At 45.8% G+C, this 22097-nt stretch overlaps 1 protein-coding gene across 1 annotated transcript; it reads left to right on the plus strand.

Annotated features, from left to right (window-relative positions):
* The first annotated feature begins 12565 nt into the window (after window positions 1–12565).
* LOC101937414 (olfactory receptor 51G2-like) lies at window positions 12566–13501 on the plus strand. The gene has a single exon (XM_005311415.2). It carries the CDS (start codon window positions 12566–12568, stop codon window positions 13499–13501), a length of 936 nt encoding a protein of 311 aa, XP_005311472.2.
* Window positions 13502–22097: the final 8596 nt, after the last annotated feature.

Raw genomic sequence — 22097 nt, forward strand, 5'->3', positions numbered from 1 at the left:
TTCAGCAAAGGCTACTTCCAAAAGAAAGGGGAAAACACATGGGAAGATGCTCTCAGAGACACAAGGAAACGAGGCTGGGTCCCGAGAGCTCCTTGTCTTCCCAAAAGAATGTAAATTGGGCCAGTTCTGTTTGCTAATAAACCCACTCATTTTAAAGAGGCTGGGAGTGACTGTATAGCTCTGGTCACAAGTAAGAGTCTCAAGTGTTCAATCAGTGCTGCTTGGTGATAAGCTTTTATCATAGATGGGATGTTGTTTCCAGCTCAAACAGTGGGACAATTAAAAACATAAGTATATAAGAACAGCCACACGGGGTCATACAAATGTTCCATCTAGCCCAGTATCCTGTCTTCCAATAGTGGCTAATGCCATGTGCCCCAGAGGGAATGAACAGAACAAGCAATCATCAAGTGATCCATCCCTTGTTGCCCATTCCCAAGTACTGGGAAACGTAAGCCAGAGATACCATCCCTACCCATCCTGACTAATAGGCATTGAAGGACCTCTCCTCCACTAATTTATCTAGTTCTTTTTTGATCCCTGTTACAATCTTGTCTTTCACTCAATCCTCTGTCAAAGAATTCCATGGGATAGTCGTGTGTTTTGTGAAGAGATACTTCCTTTTGTTGTTTTAAACCTGTTGCCTATTAGTTTCATTTGGTGACCCTAGTTCTTGTGTTATGAGAAGAAGTAAATATCACTTCCCTATGAACTTTCTCCGCACCTGCCATGATTAAATTGTGAGATTTCTCTCCTAACGGGAAAGGATCCGGTTTACAGGGTAGAGACCATATATCCTGGTTTCACTGTGACCATCTTGAGTCTTCTAGGCCAGCATATATTCTTGTTGAGTGATTATAACCTTTCAGAGTAGCAACTTTTTCCAGTTGCATCCAAAATAGAAATTCACTCAAGACAATAAATCATAGATTCATAGAATTTAAGGAAAGAAGGGACCATTAGATTATCAAGTCTGACCTCCTGGAGAATTTCTCCCAGTTTACCCCATACTGAGTCCAATGACTTGTATCTGACTATAACATCACTTCTGTTCATCTAAAGCGTATCTTTTAGGAAGGCATCACATATTCATTTGGACATATCTAGAGAATCCACAATGTCCTTTAGGAGTTTGTTCCCCTGAATCACCAACACAGTTAAAAATATGTGTGCCTCATTTCCAAATTTAAATCCTCTGGCTTCAGTTTCCAGCCATTGATCCTTGTTATATCTTTCCCTGCTAAGTTAAAGAACCTGTTAGCACTTGGTATTTCATTCCTATACATGTGCTTGTACACTGTTATCAAGTCAGTTCTCAATCTTCCCTAGTTTGACTCACTACGTGCCAGTTTATATGGCCAAGGGTAAGTTGGAACCAAGCAAGGAGGAGAAAGATGTTTTAGTCAGTCCCAGGATGATTGGGAGCCACCAGTGTGATGCAGGAATGAACAAAGCAAATGAGATCCTAGAATGTGTCAGGCGAGATAGGGAAGATAGGGAAGTATTAATATCCTTATAACCCTCCTTCCAACACTACAAGAAGAAGAATTCTGCGTGGACTCCTCCTGCCGGGCGAAATGACAGATTGGACTTCTACAGAGAGTGCTTCCGCAGACTGAAATTGTGAACAAACAGCATCACTTGCCCCATACAGAACAAAATGCCCTCCGCAGACTCAGAAACAACTCTGACATTATAATCAAAGGGGCCGAAAAATGAGGTGCTGTAGTCATTATGAACAGATCGGATTATGAACAGGAGGCTGCCAGGCAACTCTCCAAGACCACATTCTACAGGCCACTATTCTCCGATCCCACTGAGGCGTTCCAAAAGAAACTACACCGTCTTCTCAAGAAACTCCTTCCTATATCACAGGAACAAATCGACACAGACACACCCCTAGAGCCCCGACCAGGGATATTCTATCTGCTACCCAAGTTCCATAAACCTGGAATCCCTGGACGCCCCATCATCTCAGACATTGGCACTCTGACAGCAGGATTATCTGGCTATTTGGACTCTCTGCTCAGACCCTACTCTACCAGCACTCCCAGCTATCTTTGAGACACCACTGACTTCCTGAGGAAACTACAATGCATTGATGATCTTCCTGAAAACACCATCCTGACCACCATGGATGTAGAAGCACTTTACACCAATATTCCACATGAGGATGGACTACAAGCTGTCAGGAACAGTATCCCTGATGAGGCCACAGCAAGCCTGGTGGCTGAGCTTTGTGACTTTGTCCTCACCCACAACCACTTCAGATTTAGGGACAACTTACACCTTCAAGTCACAGCACTGCTATGGGTACCCGCATGGCCTCACAGTATGCCAACATTTTTATGGCTGACTTAGAACAACGCTTCCTCAGCTCTCGTCCCCTAGTGCCCCTCCTCTACTTGTGCTACATTGATGACTCTATATGGACCCACGGGAAGGAGGACCTTGAAGAATTCCTCCTGGATTTCAACAATTTCTACTCCACCATCAACAACAGCCTGGATCAGTCCACATAAGAGATCCACTTCCTGGACACTACAGTGCAAATAAGTGATGGTCACATAAACACCATCCTATACCAGAAACCTACTGACCGCTATACTTACCTACATGCCTCCATCTTCCATCCAGGACACATCACACGATCCATTGTCCACAACCAAGCCGTAAAATACAAACACATTTGCTCCAATCACTCAGACAGAGACAAACACCTACAGTATCTTTTATCAACCATTCTTAAAACTACAATACGCACCTGAGGAAGTGAGGAAACAGATTGACTGAGTGATACAGAAGTCACCTACTACAGGACAGGCCCAGCAAGGAAAATAACAGAATACCACTGGCCATCATATACAGCCCCCAGCTAAAACCTCTCCAGCACATCATCAACGATCTACAAACTATCCCTCACTCTCACAAACCTTGGGAGGCAGGTCAGTCCTCACTTACAGACAGCCCTCCAACCTGAAGCAAATACTCACCAGCAACTACACACCCCACCACAGAAACACTAATCCAGGAACCAATCTCTACAACAAACCACATTGCCTACTCTGTCCCCATATCTACTCTAGTGACACCATCACAGGAGCCAACCACATCAGCTACACCATCAGGGGCTCATTCACCTGCATATCTACTAATGTGATATATGCCATCATGTGCCAGCAATGCCCCTCTGCCATGTACATTGGCCAAACCAGACAGGCTCTATGTAAAATAATAAATGGACACAAATCAGACATCAGGAATGATAATATACAGAAGCCAGTAGAAGAACATTTCAATCTCCCTGGACACTCAGTAACAGATTTAAAAGTAGCCATACTTCAACAAAAAAACTTCAGAAAGAGACTTCAAAGAGAAACTGCAGAATCAAAATTCATTTGCAAATTTAACACCATTCATTTGGGCTTGAATAGGGACTGGGTGTGGCTGGCTCACTACAAAAGCAACTTTCCCTCTCTTGGTATGGACACCCCCTCATCAATTACTGGGAATGGACCACATCCACCCTGTCCGAATTGGCCCTGTCAACACTGGTTCTCCACTTGTAAGGTAACTCCCTTCTCTTTGTGTATAATATTTAATGCATCTGTAGTTTTCACTACATGCATCTGAAGAAGTGGGTTTTTTACCCACGAAAGCTTATGCCCAAATAAATCTGTTAGTCTTTAATGTACCATCGGACTTCTCATTGTTTTTATCCTTACAACAGACACTGGTCAGATTTCCTCTGGCAAACTGTGTAAAATTCTGGTCGTGCGTTTTACAGAAAGAAGAATTCAGACTGGAACAGGGGCAAAGAAGGGCTCCTAGGATGGTCAGCGTCAGGGAGGGTCTGACGTTTGGAGGAGACTGGAAGAACTTGGCTGTTCAGCATAAGACAATACAGGGTGCACGGGGATCAGATTGCTCTATAAATACATTGGGTCGGGGGAGTGGGAAACACCAGGGAGGGAGACAAGCTCCTGAAGCTAAAGGACAGCATTAACACAAGAACAAATGGGGACAAACTGGCCAAAATGAAACTGAGGCTGGAAATGAGAAGTTGGTTTCTGACCTTTAAAGTAGGAAGGTTCTGGAACAGCTGCCCCCCCCCCCTCCCCCAAAGTGGGGGAAACAACATTTGAAGATAGAGCTTGACAGGTTTATGCACTGGGCGATATGTCGGGCTTGCCTGTCATAAAGGGGGACTGGGCTTATGGACCCAGGAGGTCCCTTTCAGTCTCATGTCCTTATGGGTCATATAGCCCATTTTGCATCACACTGGGAGCTCATATGGAGTTGCTTGTCCACTATGGCCCTGCTCTGTGCCCTGGCCGATGAATTTGTCCCTCAATAGATTCAAGAGAAAGCATGACTCAGCGTTATCATCTGGAAAAGGAATTGTTCTTGGGTTCCTGTTTAGTGATGTCACAGGAGTGTATTTCCCTGAGTTTCGGGTAATCTCAACATGCTGAGCCACCAGCTGCTCCCTCCCCAGCCACTAGCCCCATAGAGGAAGGATGGTTCAGGGGTTAAAGTGCTGGCCTGGGACTCAGAGGAACTGGCTTCACTTCCAGGCTCTTCCACAGACTTCTTCTGTGACCTTGGGCAACTCACTTACTCCATCGGTCCCACAGCAACATGTGTTTTAATACGTCTCAATGTAAAGGTGTACCTCTAGGCAGAAGGGATACAGGAAATCGATATTGGATGGGGAACCGAATCCAGGGAAGCAGGGACTCTGAACACTTTGGGGTCATAGTGGATAATAAGCTGAACATGAGCCCGTAGTGCCACACTATAGCCAAAAAAACCACCAATCCAGGACGTACAACCAGGGGGATCTTGAGTAGGAGCAGGGAGGTTATTTTACCTCTCTTGTTTGGCACTGGTGCGACCACTGCTGGGATATTGTGTCCAGTTCTGGTGTCTACAGTTCGAGAAGGACATTGATACAATGGAAAGAGTCCAGAGAAGAGCCACGAGAATGATTAAAGGATTAGAAAATCTGCCTTCTACTGATAGACTAAAGGAGCTCAATCTACTTAGCTTAATGAAGAGAAGGGGAAGGGGCGACTTGGTCACAGTCTGTAAGTAGCTGCATGAGGAACAAACGTTTAACAATGGGCTCTTCAATCTATCCGAGAAAGTTATAACAGGATCCACTGGCTGGCAGATGAAGCTACACACATTAAGATCGGAATGAATGTGTAATTTTTTTTTTAACAATGGGGGTATTTAACCATTGGAAAAATTTACCAAGGGCCGTGGTAGATTCTCCATCACTGACAATTGTTAAATCAAGGCAGGATGTAGTTCTAACATCTCTGCTTTAGGACTTATTTTTTGGCAGGACTCTGGCCTGTGCTGTGCAGGGGGTCAGACTAGGTGATCACAGTGGTGCCTTCTGGCCTTGGGATCTGCCCAGTGGTGTTAATAGCATGGCCCTACTGCACGGTGTGTTGTACTGATAAATATGTTACAGATTGACAGGTGCTCGGATGCTACAGTAAGTGGGGATATTGCTAAGTGCCATAGAGAGATTTCAGCTCTGTGTGCTTCATAAGGATGGTTTGGAACACTGGGTGGAGAACCTGAACTCTTCCCAACACCCCTTGGGGATGAGGCCTGTCATTAGCACAGCCCCCTTTGAGGAGGGAGTTCTGTGCCCCTCCTGCAGCTCGGCAGTAAGAGGAAGAATCAGGACGTGTTTTCAGAGCGTGAAGGATCTGGGGAACATTGCCTGGCCGAGCAGAGCCCTGCTGGGCTGCCCCTGCCTCTGATCCTGATCCCCCTCTCTCTCCATGGACACTGAGAGCCGCTCTAGTGCTGCAGATAGACCTCACACCCTGCATCCACATTTCCAACATCACCAAGTTTGGGGATAGCTGGATCTGAGGAAGGGGGTTGTTTGGATCCCAATGAGAGTTAGCAGCAGGCATTTGGAGCAGGGCTTTGATCACACCCCTTTCTAGTAAACATGTGCACAGCCTTGCTTAACTGCGTGTGCATGTCTCATGCCTAAACATGAGGAAAGACCCTCTGAGCTGTGCCTCAGGCACCAAGTGACTCTGCGAGCCAGTCACTGTCATGTCGGCTCTCTGTGCCAAAACCGTATTCCTTACAACTGGAAACTATGGTTGAAACTATAGTGAAGACCAGAATGATCAGATACACAGATGAACACGATCTGTTGGGGAATAATCAACACAGCTTTTCAAAGGGAAATCGTGCCTCACCAATCTATTAGAACTCTATTAGCAGTCATGGGAGAAGAAGGGAGATTCTCTCATGGATCACTAACAGGTTAAAAGATAGGAAGCAAAGGGTAGCAATAAATGGTCAGTTTGCAAAATGGAGACAGGTAAACAGTGGCATCTTTCTGGGGCCTGTATTGGAACGAGTGTTGTTCAACATATTCATAAATTATCTGGAAAAAGAGATTAACTGTGAGGTGGCAACATTTGCAAATGAAACAAAATTACTGAATATATTTAAGAAAAAATCAGATTATGAAGAGTTACAACGCAATCTCACAAAAGTTGGTGAGTGGGCAACAAAATGGTAGATGAAATTCAGTGTTAAGACCTGCAAAGCAATACACATTAGAAAACATAATCCCAACTATACATACAAAATGATGGGGTCTAAATGAGCTGTTACCACTCAAGAAAGAGATCTTGGCATCATTGTGGATTGTTCTCTGAAAACATCCAGTCGTTGTGCAGCAGCAGTCAAAAAAGCGAACAGAATGTTAGGAACCATTAAGAAAGACATAGATAAGAAAACAGAAAATAACCCATTGACTCTATATAAATCCATGATATGCCCACATCTTGAATACAGCGTGCAGTTCTGATCACCCCATCTCAAAAAAAGATATGTTAGAATTGGAGTAGGTACAGAGATGGGCAACAAAAAAATGTTTAGGGGTATGTAACAGTCTCCATATGAGGAGAGATTCAAAAGATTGGGACTTCTCAGCTTGCAAAAGAGAAGACGAAGTGAGGATATGATAGAAGTCTATAAAATTATGTGTGGTGTGGAGAAAGTGAATCAGGAAGTGTTATTTATCCCTTCACAAAACACACTAACCAGGGGTCACCCATGAAGTTAATAGGCAGCACGTTTAAAACAAATAAAAGAAAGTCCTTCTTCACACGATGCACAGTCAGCCTGTGGAAGTCATTGCCGGGGATGTTGTGAGGGCCAGGAGTATAACTGGGTCAAAAACAGAACTAGGTAAGTTTAAGGAGGATAGGTACATCTGTGGCTATTTGTGGCAAGATGGTCTGGGATGCAACACCATGCCCCAGGCGTCTCTAAACCTCTGACTGCTAGAAGATGGGAGCAGATGACGGGAGATGGATCACGCAATAATTGCCCTGTTCTGTTCATTCCCTCTGAAGCATCTGCACTGGCCACTGTCAGAAGACAGGACGCTGAGCTAGATGGACCATTCGTCTGAATCAATATGACCATTCTTCTGTTCTTAAATCCTCTGATGGATGGGCTGCTGAAGAGAAGCCTTTTCCAGGAGCTCCCTTTGTTATAGAGCTGGTGTAGCCACCCTAGCAGACACCCGTGGTAGGGTGACCATATGTCACTCTTTTAAGCCCTGTCCCATGAAGTAATGCCAGGCCCCCAGATGGGTAAAGCAGAGCTGGGATGGGGGCAGTGTCCCAGCCTACAGTGACAGCCTCCTCAGACCTGAGTGGGTCCCTATAGGGTTCCAGCAACGGGCGGCAACCTCACATGGTGGGGCACCTTCGCGTGATTTCTCTTTGGGAAATATGGTAATCCTAAGGGCCTGCTCAGTGTGGGAGGCTGATGCAGGGCTAGTGCTGCCACCTAGAGGTGTGGTCCTGTAGCACAAGGGACAGAGGCGCATGGGGTGAGTTTTCACGGAAAATGGATCATTGTTCTCTGAAAGCTCAGCTGCTATGATGCTGCCCAGCTGCAGCTGCCTGGATCCCCAAGAGAAATGGAGGCTTTTCATCTGCCTCGTCCTCGTATCATAAATGAAGGTGGCACTGATGGAGTCTATGGCGGCACCCTGGGGATGGAAAGGTCAAAACCTCCTGACATATCTATGGCTGAGGTATTGTGCCCCTCAGCTACTCTAACCAACCCTCCCATCTCTGTGCAGCCTCCTCCACCCTGGGCAATGTCTCTTCAACACATCGTGCGGGCAGTGGCTACAGTGACAGGCCCTGGTAGCACATCACTGATGAACCTGTGCTAGCAGAGAGCAAGAGAGGGTCCTAGAGCAGTTGTGGAAGCACAAAGATTGTGGGTGGGTGGCCTAGCTACCAGTGGATCACTGAGATCTGTACCTCACTTTGGGGATCCCAGGATCCTGGGTCCCCCTGCTTATTGCTTAAGGAGAAGGGAAGGGACCTCCCCGCCTTGAACTAACTGAGGGAAGTTTCCCTGTAAGGAGCCTTGTGGAATCTCCCTTCCCTGGCCGGCACCTGGGTTTGTAATGCTTGGGAGAAATCTGGTCCTATTTTATTACTATTATTATTATTCTGTTTTATTTTTTTTCAGCAACCTTACAGCAGTGACAGCCTCATCGTTACCACTAGGCCACCCCCAAGGTAGACATGTGACTAATCTGAATAATGCAAACAGTGATGACGAGCCCGGATTCCAGGAATAGGGCCTGCAGCAGGGCTGGTGCTGCAGTCCGGTTGACTAGCATCACCCCACGTCCCCTGTGATTTGGCCTCCTGCAGTTTGCCATTGGCCATGACGGGGTTAAAGCTGGTGCACACAAAGCCAAGCAGCTGAGATTCCCTCATGGCCAAGTGGCCCCCAAGGGAATGTGCAAACATGCTTCATATACACAGTTGCCTCCATATCTGAACCGATACTAGCTGCTGCCTATACAACATCTCCGATAGCTCCTTGTCCTCTTGGGTGAAGACTTCCGGTGTCAGCAGTTCCCCTTTTGAAGGAACTGGGTATGTTGGCAGATTTCACTACCTTTAAAATGTGCAGTGAAGGGGAAAGGCTGCAAACTGTTTCCATTTGCAGATGTTCTGTGCAGCGGCAGAGGGCTGTCAGGGTGATTCAGTAACAGGGGATGGAGGGCAGGCAGGGCTAGGTAGCTTGGGAACCTCTCCCCTACATCTGCCCATGCTGCTCCGTGAGTTACTCAAGTTGCACAAAAATCTGATATTCAAAGCGAGCTCAGAATGTTAAAACTCCGATGCCCCAAGTCAGGATTTCACAAGGGGTCCCATTTCTAGAGGTGCCGTGTGCTCTGGGCCCGATCCTGCCAGGGGCTGAGTGAGAAGAGACCCCACAGAATATCAGTGACTAGTTCCAAAATCATCTCGGGTTTATTTTCCCAGAGAAGTTTAATCAGCAAATGCGTTTTCAAAGGTTTTATACTCTGGCTCGATTGTCATCACAGGAATTCAGAGCTGTGTTGCTCTGTGGTACCAGCTGCAATAGGGCATATTTCCGTTTCCTGACTGGCAGAGGGCTCCTGCATTTCTATGCTGTAGATACCCATCAGAGTTCCAGGGCTACCAGCATCTCTGTCCCCTCTCTGGTCTTTGAGTGCCAGATGTCAGGCCTTGCAGTCTTCCCCCTCATAGGGTGGAATCCTGTGATGCTCCCACCCGCAGACTGGGCCCTTGGCTACAGCACACTCTGGGTCAACTGTGCTTGCTCAGCAAGTCTGAGTGGGTTCGGCACCGGTGGTTCTTCCCTTTGGGAGTCTGTGGCTAGTGGTCAGACGAGTTACTAGCCAGCCTTCTAGAACCAAAATACTGTTTAATCTGAATATTAAGAATGAAGCGTAACATGGGAGAACAAGAGGGTTTTAAAACAGCAGTCTGTACACGTCTCTGACCCCAAACCCTACTCCTCTGACGGGGACCCAGGCAGGCTGAGGGCCTTAAGACTTCCCAGGGGTGTCTGTGCCTGTCAATCTGAAGAGGTTCTCAGTAACAACTGCCCCATCTCTGGACAAACTCCCAGTGCTGGCAAAACAAGCTGTGTAACGTGGCTGGAGCCCGGAAATAGGCTCTTCCCAGCTTGTAGCTCCGGTGTTGTCTCTCGACCCCCTGCGGTGCTGACTGAGCGATGGCTTTTCTTGAGCTGTTGCTTCCCTTCTTACTTATTTTCCAGCCTCCTGCTGTTAAACTAGGAAGATCCATACTGGTTTCACCCAATACAGCCATAACATAATCATCCCAAATGTTAACCCTATATAGCTCTACAGCAAACATCCCCAGAACTGGGTTTAACATACACAGTTAATGGCAGCTCAGCTCCATGTCTGTCACAATGCTGTTCCCAGATGCTATGTATTTTATGAATACAAGACACAGACAGTCAAAGAGCGAGAGAGCGAGAGCAATAGACAACTTTCACATGTGAAATGAAGTTCCATTTCCACGAATACTCCTGTATTTGACTTTGAAATCCACTTCCTGCAAACCCTACTCATGCCTGAATAACAGGTGCTGGGGTTACTATGTACTAGAGAGTGAAAGCTCAGGGAATGAATATTTTATATACCAATCCCACTGCCTGTTACCACTCCAGGTACAGGCTACAGACTGGCAGAACAGAACCTGAGGAGAACCAGTCAGCTAATAACCCAGGAACAGAGGAGCTACTAGACTTCTGTTTGCTGACAAGCGACTGAATGAGGGCTGAGATGCTGGGATCTTTTCAGATTCTGAAGAAATCCAGGTGACAGATGCTACATTTTAAGTCCCACTGTAACCTGAGAAATCATCTCTGAAAGAAGAGGTGAGGGGAAAGAATCGGTTGATATGTGTGTGCTAAACTACAGATGTGGAAATGTTATGCCAAAACTTTTCACTGTAATACAAATATTACAAACCAAACTTTCATAACATGCCTGTATATTGAAAGCCAGAAGCAGAGTTGTTGGAATCTCTACAGCAAGCAGCAGTGGAAAATTTACTGCTTAATGGCTTTTACTTTAGAAAGTATTTCAGAAGTTCTCCACATACTTTTTGCAATGGTTTGTGCTAATAACTCTTTGTGCAGTGAACAGTTGTATAATAGTATCCCCTGGTAACTGACCAGAAGCTGTTTCTAACACTTACATTCAGGGTCATGAACAGAATCCCTCACAGATAACACTGCAAGTCTGTCCAAAAAGTTATTGCTGAGGTGCAGGAAAGGGGAGTGTTATATTAGTTGTAAGTAATTTATGCCCATCACATCTTACATGAGCATGGATATTAGAGCAAACCTAGTGTTTGCATATTCACCCGTGACGCCAATCCCTCCCCTGCCCAGCCAAAGTAACTGTCTGTGTTAGCTTGAAACTTGTCAAGTATCTAGACCCTTGCATGGGGAGAGGAGGCAGGTCCTGTGAGGAAGATCGAATGCTCAGGATTCAGTTAACATTGGCCTGGCAAAGCACTTCAGCTTCCCTTGGAGGGATTCTTGGGGGTTAGAGTGTATCACTGGGAGGACATGGTAAGGGACAGTTAATAGAGCCCGGTTCTGACTGAATTTACACATGTAAATCTGGAGCAACCCAGTTGAAGTCACTATTATGTAATTAAGAATCTGTCATTAAGAATTTATCCCATGTGCTGGAAAGAGACAGTGGAATAATTTGAAGTCTCAGGAGTGGAGAAAATAAAAAGTATATATATGAGCCAATGAAACACGTTTATAAATAGCTTCAATGCAGGGCAGATAAATACAATGATCGTCTTCACCATGCACTTGCCATGTGTTTGTAGAAGTCATGATACAATGGGGGACACTCAGAAGTGGAGGGACAGAAAGGGTGTCTGTGTGAAGGTCACAATTGTAAAATCACACCATGCTCAAGTAGGCTGTGGAACTCCAAGCCAGAAGATATCAATGGGGCCAAGAGCTTCTCAGGATTCACAGAGAGATGGGATATTTAAATGGGTAATTAGGAAATCCAATTACAATACTGAGAATTTTTTTTAAAAATGTCTTGTAAGGGCTGTAAACCTTCCTGATTTACACGACAAAATATGTCTAATTACTAGGTGTCAGGGTAAAACTTTCCCTGGGATCAGGGTATCTCTTAGTTCCCTATTGCAGGGCTTCCTCCATCTTCCTTTGCAGCATCTCGTACTGGCCACTGGATACTGGGCTAGACAGGCTGTAGGTCTGTGCTTGTCTGACAGTGCCCATCTTCCTATTGGTGGTCTAATTCCAAGACCATGTTTTTGCTGTTTTTCCTTGAGGTCCTGGGAATCTCTAGATTTGCACTAAAAAGAACAGGAGTACTTGTGGCACCTTAGAGACTAACAAATTTATTAGAGCATAAGCTTTTTGATATGCATCCGAAGAAGTGGGTTGTAGCCCACGAAAGCTTATGCTCTAATAAATTTGTTAGTCTCTAAGGTGCCACAAGTACTCCTGTTCTTTTTGAGGATACAGACTAACACGGCTGCTACCCTGAAACCTGTCATTAGATTTGCACTAAGAGCAGAAAGATGTCTCGCTAAATATCATCTAGTCTCCTGTTCCTTTTCCTTTCAGGAAGGAAAGTTCAAAAATCCCTGGACCTGCCCAGTATATTATGTCAGCTGTCAATGACACCAAATTCAACTCTGTAGTGTTCCTTCTCACCGGGATACCTGGGCTGGAAGACGTCCATATCTGGATCTCTATCCCCTTCTGCTTCATATATGTTATTTCAATAGTAGGAAATTCAATTATTCTGTTCATTATAAAAACAGATCCAACCCTCCATGAGCCCATGTATATTTTCCTTTTCATGTTGGCCGTCACGGACCTTGGCTTATCGATAGCCACCATGCCGACAATACTGGGCATATACTTGTTTAACTCTAGGGGAATCAGCCTCAATGCCTGTTTTGCCCAGTTGTTCTTCATCCACTCGCTTTCAAAAATGGAATCCTCCGTGCTCTTGTTGATGGCCTTTGACCGCTTCATCGCCATCTGTAACCCACTAAGATATACCTCCATCTTAACTCCACTGAGGATAGCCAAGATGGGACTGGTGGCTGTTCTAACATCGGTGGCCGTAATACTCCCACTCCCCATTCTCCTGAAACGGTTCCAATACTGTCGAGACAATGTTCTCTCCCATTCCTACTGCATGCACCAGGATGTCATGAAGGCGGCTTGTTCAGACATCTCAGTGAACAGCATCTATGGCTTGTTGGGTAAAATCTCCACGGTGGGGTTGGACTCGCTCCTCATCTTCCTCTCTTATGTGATGATCGTCAAAACAGTGCTGAGTGTTGCATCCCACAAAGAGTGCCTCAGGGCCCTGAACACCTGCGTCTCCCACCTCTGCTCTGTCGTGCTCTTCTACATATCAGACATTGGCCTGGCTTTGATACACAGATTCGGAAATAGCTCTACTCACTTGCTTCAGATTATCCTGGGCTACGTCTACCTGCTGGTCCCGCCCCTGATGAACCCAATCGTGTACAGCGTGAAAAGCAAACACCTTCGTGAGAGGATAATCAGGGCATTTGTCAAGTGAAGGGTCAGTTCATCACCTGGCTCCAGTGCTGGCAACATGGGAGAGGAAAAACACAAGCGATGGCCATGACCACATATTCCATCCTGGAACCTCTTCCCCTGAGGCCCTTTCCTTTGCCCCATCTCTTCCCTGAAGACCACACCTCTACTATTCCCCTTTACCCGAGACTCTGCCCCCTTTCCAGGCTGGAAGCCAGAGCCAGGCCTTGGTAAGAGCTGCCCAGGGAACCAGAGCCACAGTGAGGTGCCCCACACCCTCCACATTTTATCCCCCAGGGTTTACAAGTCAGGGAATGTGGAGACTCTGGGGCTCCCCACAGCAACCTGTACTTCCAGGGCAGCTCTTACCTTGCCCTGACTCTGGTCTGGCTGGGAGAAGGAGCCTCGGGGAAAGTGAAGGAGCAAGAGGCAGGGCTTAGTGAGAAGATATGGGGCAGGAGACAGGGCTTCAGTTGACAAAGGGGAATAGGGTCTGAACCAATGCTGACCGCAGCAATCAGGACAGTGGGGCTGATCCTGAGTAAAGGAGGAGGCTGGGGCTGGAGGGTAGGAGACCTTGTGTTTTTGATAAGACTAAATTAATGTGACCCCACAAAGGGGTCTCTTGTTGTAAGTATCCCAGCGTGACAGTGCTGCCCGTGGGAGCCAGCCGAGGTCACTCAATTAGGGTGAACTGCAAACAAAACGGGGCAGACAAACCCCCAAACGCTGCTGGATATTCCAATACTTAGATTTACCAAAACAGCTTCTGTAGTACCTCACTGGTTACTCAGAAGTCCAAACAACGCAGTTCCCTTAAAGTGCCCAGCCTCAGGCCTCCATCCACACACACCTGTCAGATACGATGATGATTACTGAAAATCTTATCTCATCATATAAAAGAAAAGGTTCTTCCAATCCCAAAGGGTCAGCCACATACCCAGGTCCAATTATAACTTAGATCCTACCCAAAATACACGCTTATAGCCAATTCTTATTAACTAAACTAAAATTTATTTAAAAAGAAAAGAGAGAGAGTGTTGGTTAAAAGATCAATATACAGACAGACTTGAATTCAATTCTTGAGGTTCAGATACATAACAGAGATGAGCTTGTAGTTGACAAAAGTCCTTTTAGAAATAGTCCATGGGTTGTAGTCCAATGTCCATATTCAGGGTGGCTCCAGTCAGTGACTGGGGATCATAATCCTTGTGGCTTAAGGTTTCCCCCTCTTGAAACCCAAAGCAGATCTGAGATGAAGTAGGATCATGTCCCTAGGTTTTTATACATTTCCAGCAATCTTTTGGCCTGAGAAAACAATAGGCTTAACTTTCCTTCTTCTAAACATCCTGGCAATTAGCACAGGATAATTTATCCATTAAACAGTTCAGATACAGGTTACCACAACCTTCAAAGAGATGTATAGACAATAATACTGTGGGGAAAAAGAGCTAGGTGGCCTTCTTTATGACAGCCAAAGTAACACCGAAGGCCCAAATTTAGGCCCTCTGACAGAAGCTGACTATACAGACGGCCTTTACATAGAACCGTACAGGCCAGGGCCTGAACAAAACTAAGCTTCACAATTCCCTGCCAAATACGGTCATGGGCTATGACCAGAGGAGGGAGGGGAAGGAAGCAATGCAATAGGCCTTAGCAACAGAATAACTGCTTGTTTATGAAATACATGATAACTGCCTGTCTGTAAAAACATGATAACCACTTGTTTATAAAACATAATAACCGCCTATATGAAGAAATTGCTTCTAGTAAAGGTCAACTTCCCCTATAGTTCCAGCTATCTGCCAACCAGCCAATCATATATCATCTTTGGCCATCCCATAATAAACCCCTATGCCCTTAACCATAGAACCCTGGAAACAACAGTATGTTACCTGATGAGAACAACACTCCAACTGGTGCCAAGTACCACCCATGTCGGAAACCACCAAGAAACCCCCCCACCCAATAGGCACCCAATTCTCGTAAATAATGAGGGAGCTACCGGGAAAAAGGGACAGACCCCTACTCTTATTTTCGCATGAATGACATATTATTTGTACTATGCTTGCGGTTTGACGGAATAAAGGCAGCCTGCGTGCTGTGCGAGGGGTGGTAGTTTTCGGACTGCCACCCCAACGCGTTGGTATGTATTGCAATAAACTGGCCTCAGGCTTGAGTCTGTGAACTAAAATCAATGTGTGGGTGACTTTTTCCACGACAATACTATTTCACTCAAGTATCATCATAAATGTTAATATTCCTTTTTTTATCTTTGAATTAAAGCTATAGCAATAGACAAGACTTGTTTGCTTACATCACAAGACCTGAGCAAACATCTATCCTTGAGATCTCTAACAATACAGACTTACATTTCAAAGCTCTATTCATTTACCTATCTTCCTAAGCAGTCTCTACAGGTCAGCCATGGGTCAGATCAGTCTGTGAGTTAATTAACTCTTTCTGGCCCTGTTACCTTTCAATGAGATATTATATTATACTCATAACGTCACACCCGGGCTGAGAGTAAGTCATTGCAAGAACCTTAGAGGGAAGGGCAGGGTGCCTGCAGAGCTACCTCAGACCCCTAGGGGGCACTCTGGGGTGGACCCCATCCACACGGATTTGGGCAGAGTGGGCTGAGCTCTTGGAGGTCGTTACCAATGGGTGGATGTCAGCCCAACCCCCAGACTGCTGTAAACTCTACAGGGGCAGGGGGAAAACAGGCCAGCGAATCAAATCCTTGTAACTGGCTTCTTGCCATCCGGCTCTGTGCAGCACTGGGGGAGCTCTGCTGACACAGCAGAGAATGCAACTGGGCCTGTCACTGCTCAGGTGTCTGGAAGGCTGGTCCTGTTCTGAACTGCTCGGTAACTCCAGACAGCTCGGTTTTGATTCCCAGGTTGTGCGTGACTGTGGCCAAGCCATTGGATGTCTCTGCACAGGTGGATAATAGCCTTGCCCTGCCTCACAGCGGTGGTGCGAAGATAAATAAAGTAACTCCTCACTTAAAGTCATCCCGGTTAACGTTGTTTCGTTGTTACGTTGCTGATCAATTAGGGAACATGCTCGTTTAAAGTTGTGTAATAGATTCATAGATTCATAGACTCTAGGACTGGAAGGGACCTCGAGAGGTCATTGAGTCCAGTCCCCTGCCCTCATGGCAGGACCAAATACTGTCTAGACCATCCCTGATAGACATTTATCTAACCTACTCTTAAATATATATATATATATATATATATATATACAGAATGCTCCCTTCTAATGTCCTTTGGCAGCCAACGGCTTTGTCTACTGCTTGCAGGAAGAGCAGCCCATTGCAGCTAGCTGGTGGGGGCTTGGAACCAGGGTGGACCGGCAGCCCCCTATCAGCTCCCCGCTCCCCTATGTTCCCTGTGCAGCAGCTGCCTGCAGTTCAGCTGTGTCCCTCCCCCCACGGCCATGTGCTGCTCCTGCCCTCTGCCTTGGAGCTGCTCCCTGAGACTCCTGCTTACTGTGTGGGGGGGGGGGGGGAAAGAAGAGGGGGGCTAATGTCATAGTGTTCCCCTCCTCCTGCTCCTGCACCCCGCTTTCCCCATCTTCCATAGAGCAGGGAGGACAGACTAGGACTCAGGACGGAGGGAGCTTGCAGAAGCTGCCTCTCAGCAAGCTGATCTAATTAACAAGGCAGTGTACTTAAGAGAATTGCGCATCTCTCCCTCCATTCCTGCTGTCTTGTAGAGTGAGAGAGTTAACCCTTGAGGGCTCAGCCAATTGCTAGTTCATCATTTAGCAGTAAGGGAAATATCCCACCTTCTGACTCCTCCACCTCAACCAAGCTTCACAGTCATCACTGTATACCAGTATTAAATTGTTTGTTTAAAACTTATACTTTGTGTTTGTGCGTGTGTTTGTATATATATATATATATATATATATATATATATATATAAGATAGTCTTTTCTCAGATGAAAAAAATTTCCTTGGAACCTAACCCCCTCATTTACATTAATTCTTATGGGGAAATTGGATTCGCTTAACATTGTTTTGCTTAAAGTCGCATTTTTCAGGAACATAACTACAACATTGAGTGAGGAGTTACTGTACATTCAATGCGGTTAGAGACCCTAAGATCAGGGCTGTGTCAGGGTTCCACAGAGCAACACCTCTGACATTGGTCTATAAAAGGCTTCTTATCACAGCGTTCTGTGACAGCTGCTTCTGGGAAGACTTCATCCCCTTGGTATCTGTTACAGATGTAGGGGTGACAGTGAGGGTTAAGTAGTGGATTTCTGAGGGTAATGTTGGAGTGTCACAGGGACGCCGGGAGTTTCAGCACAGTCACAGTCAATGATACTAAATGGGTCTAACTGCCAAACTACGGCTCAATGGCCAGGGGGCCTCATCTTTGGTGGTCTGGCTGGGAGAAAGCAGTCTGAGGGCAAAGGTCAGCTTCACACCTAGGCCCTGTAGCACAGTCGTGGCTGAACACTATGGTGACTGGGCCCAGGCTCACACAGGTTTCAGCAAAGGCTGCTTCCACAAGAAAGGGGCAAACACATGGGAAGATGCTCTCAGAGACACAGGGAAACTAGGCTGGGCCCCAAGAGCTCCTTGGCTTCCCAAAAGAATGTAAGTTGGGCTAGGTCTGTTTCCTAATAAACCCACTCATTTTAAGGAGGCTGGGGGTGATTGTATAGCTCTGGTCACAAGTAAGAGTCTCAAGTGTCCAATCAGTGCTACTTGGTGATAAGCTTTTATCTTCCTTTTGTTGTTTGAAACCTGCTGCCTATTAGTTTCATTCGGTGACCCCTAGTTCTTGTGTTATGAGAAGGAGTAAATAACACTTCCCTATGTACTTTCTCCACACCTGTCATGATTAAATTGTGAGATTCCTCTCATGATGGGAAAGGATCTGGTTTACAGGAGAAAGAGACCATATATCCCGGTTTTACTGTGACCATCTTGAGTCTCCTAGGCCAGCATATATTCTTGTTGAGTGATTATAAGCATTCAGAGTAGCAACTTTTTCCAGTTCCATCCAAAATAGAAATTCCCTCAAGACAAAAATCATAGATTCATAGAATTTAAGGAAAGAAGGGCACATTAGATTATCGAGTCTGACCTCCTGGAGAATTTCTCCCGGTTTACCCCCATATTGAGCCCAATGACTTGTATTTGACTAAAGCATCACTTCTGTTCCTCTAAAGCGTATCATTTAGGAAAGCATCTAATATGGGTTTGGAGATATCAGGAGAATCCACAACGTCCTTTGAGAGTTTGTTCCCCTGGTTAATCACCAACACAATTAAAAATATGTGCTTCATTTCCAAATTTAATTTCTCAGGCTTCAGTTTCCAGCCATTGGTCCTTGTTATACCTTTCCCGGCTAAGTTAAAGGACCTGTTAGTACTTGGTATTTCATTCCTGTAAAAGTGCTTGTACACTGTTATCAAGTCAGTTCTCAATCTTCCCTAGTTCGACTCACTACGTGCCAATTTATACAGCCATGGGTAAATTGGAACCGACCGAGGAGGGGAAATGTATTAGTCAGTCCCAGGCTGACTGTGAGCCACCAGTGTGATGCAGGAGTGAAGAAAGCAAATGAGATCCTAGAATGTGTCAGGTGAGATAGGGAAGATTGGGATGTATTAATATCCTTATAACCTTCCTACCAACCCTACAAGTAGAAGAATTCTGCGTGGACTCCTCCTTATGGTCTAAATGACAGACTGGACTTCTACATAGAGTGCTTCCCCAGAGAGCACAGGCTGAAATTGTGAACAAACAGCATCACTTGCCCCATAACCTCAACCATACAGAATGCAACACCATCCACAGCCTCAGAAACAACTCTGACATTATAATCAAAGGGGCCAACAAAGGAGGTGCTGTAGTCATTATGAACAGATCAGATTATGAACCAGACGTTGCCAGGCAACTCTCCAACATCACATTCTACAGGCCACTATTCTCCGATCCCACTGAGGCGTTCCAAAAGAAACTACACCGTCTTCTCAAGAAACTCCCTACTATAGCACAGGGACATATCAACACAGACACACCCCTAGAGCCCCGACCAGGGGTATTCTATCTGCTACCCAAGTTCCATAAACCTGGAATCCCTGGATGCCCCATCATCTCAGGCATTGGCACTCTTAGCAGGATTACCTGGCTATTTGGACTCTCTGCTCAGACCCTACGCTCCCAGCGCTCCCAGCTATCTTCGAGACACCACCGACTTCCTGAGGAAACTACAATGCATTGGTGATCTTCCTGAAAACACCATCCTGGCCACCATGGATGTAGAAGCTCTTTACACCAATATTCCACACAAGGATGGACTACAACCTGTCAGGAAAAGTATCCCTGATGAGGCCACGGCACACCTGGTGGCTGAGCGTTGTGACTTTGTCCTCCTCCACAACTATTTTAGATTTGGGGACTATTTATACCTTCAAGTCAGTGGCATTGCTATGGGTACCTGCATGGCCCCACAGTATGCCAACATTTTTATGGCTGACTTAGAGCAATGCTTCCTCAGCTCCTGTCCTCTAGCGTCCATCCTTTACTTGCAGTACATTGATGATATCTTCATCATATGTGCCCGTGGGAAGGAGGTACTTGAAGAATTCCACCCGGATTTCAACAATTTCCACCCCACCATTAACCTCATCCTGGACCAGTCCACACAAGAGATCCACTTCCTGGACACTACAGTGCAAATAAGTGATGGTCACATAAACACCACCCTATACTGGAAATCTACTGACTGCTATACTTACCTACATGCCTCCAGCTTCCATCCAGGACACATCACATGATCCATTTTCTACAGTCAAGCTCTAAGATACAACCACATTTGCTCTAATCCCTCAGACAGAGATAAATACCTACAAGATCTTTATCAAGCATTCTTAAAACTACAATACCCACCTGGGGAAGCGAGGAAATAGATTGACAGAGCAAGACGGGTACCCAGAAATCACCTACTACAGGACAGGCCCAACAAGGAAAATAACAGAACACCACTGGCCATCACATATAGCCCCCAGATAAAACCTCTCCAGCACATCATCAACGGTCTACAAACTATCCTGGAAAATTATCTCTCACTCTCACAAACCTTGGTAGGCAGGCCAGTCCTCACTTATAGACAGCCTCCCAACCTGCAGCAAATACTCACCAGCAACTACACACCACACCACAGAAACACTAACCCAGGAACCAATCCCTGTAAGAAACTCTGTTGCCTACTCTGTCCCCATATCTACTCAAGCAACACCATCATAGGACCCAACCACATTAGCCACACCATCAGGGACTCATTCACATGCACATCTACCAATGTGATATATGCCATCATGTGCCAGCAATGCCCCTCTGCCATTTACATTGGCCAAACCGGATTGGCTCTACGTAAATAAATAAATGGACACAAATCAGACATCAGGAATGGTAACATACAAAAGCCAGTAGGAGAATACTTCAGTCTCCCTGGACATTCTATAACAGATTTAAAAGTAGCCATTCTTCAACAAAAAAACTTCCAAGAACAGAGTTCAAAGAGAAACTGTAGAATCAACATTCATTTGCAAATTTAACACCATTCATTTGGGCTTGAATAGGGACTGGGTGTGGCTGGGTCACTACAAAAGCTACTTCCCCTCTCTTGGTATTAGAGTAGCAGCCGTGTTAGTCTGTATCCGCAAAAAGATGAACAGGAGTACTTGTGGCACCTTAGAGACTAACAAATTTATTAGAGCATATGCATCCGAAGAAGTGGGCTGTAGTCCACGAAAGCTTATGCTCTAATAAATTTGTTAGTCTCTAAGGTGCCACAAGTACTCCTGTTCTTCTCTTGGTATTGACACCCCCTCATCAATTATTGGGAATGGACCACATCCACCCTGACCAAATTGGCCCTTCAATTGAACCATCACTGCTTCTCCACTTCTAAGGTAACTCCCTTCTCTTTGTGTATTATATTTAATGCATCTGTAGTTTTCACTACATGCATCGGAAGAAGTAGGTTTTTTACCCACGAAAGCTTATGCCCAAATAAATCTTAGTCTTTAATGTACCACCGGACTTCTCGTTGTTTTTATCCTTATAACAGACACTGGTCAGATTTCCTCTGGCAAACTATGTAAAATTCTGGTCGCGCGTATTACAGAAAGAAGAATTCAGACTGGAACAGGGGCAAAGAAGGGCTCGTAGGATGGTCAGCGTCAGGGAGGGTCTGACGTTTGGAGGAGACTGGAAGAACTTGGCTGGTTCAGCGTAAGACAATACAGGCTGCACGGGGATCAGATTGCTCTATAAATACATTGGGAGGAGGAAACACCAGGCAGGGAGACAAGCTCCTGAAGCTAAAGGACAGCATTGGCACAAGAACAAATGAGGACAAACTGGCCAAGAGCAAACTGAGGCTGGAAAAGAGAAGTTGGTTTCTGAACATTAAAGTAGGGAGGTTCTGGAACAGCTGCCCAACGAAAAAGTGGGGGAAAACAGCGTTTGAAGATAGAGCTTGACAGGTTTATGCACTGGGCGATATGTCGGGGTTGCCTGTCACAATGGGGGACTGGGCTTATGGACCCAGGAGGTCCCTTTCAGTCTCATGTCCCTATTGGGC

This window comes from Chrysemys picta, chromosome 1, assembly GCF_011386835.1.
Source record: "Chrysemys picta bellii isolate R12L10 chromosome 1, ASM1138683v2, whole genome shotgun sequence".
NCBI classification, from domain to species: Eukaryota; Metazoa; Chordata; order Testudines; family Emydidae; genus Chrysemys; species Chrysemys picta.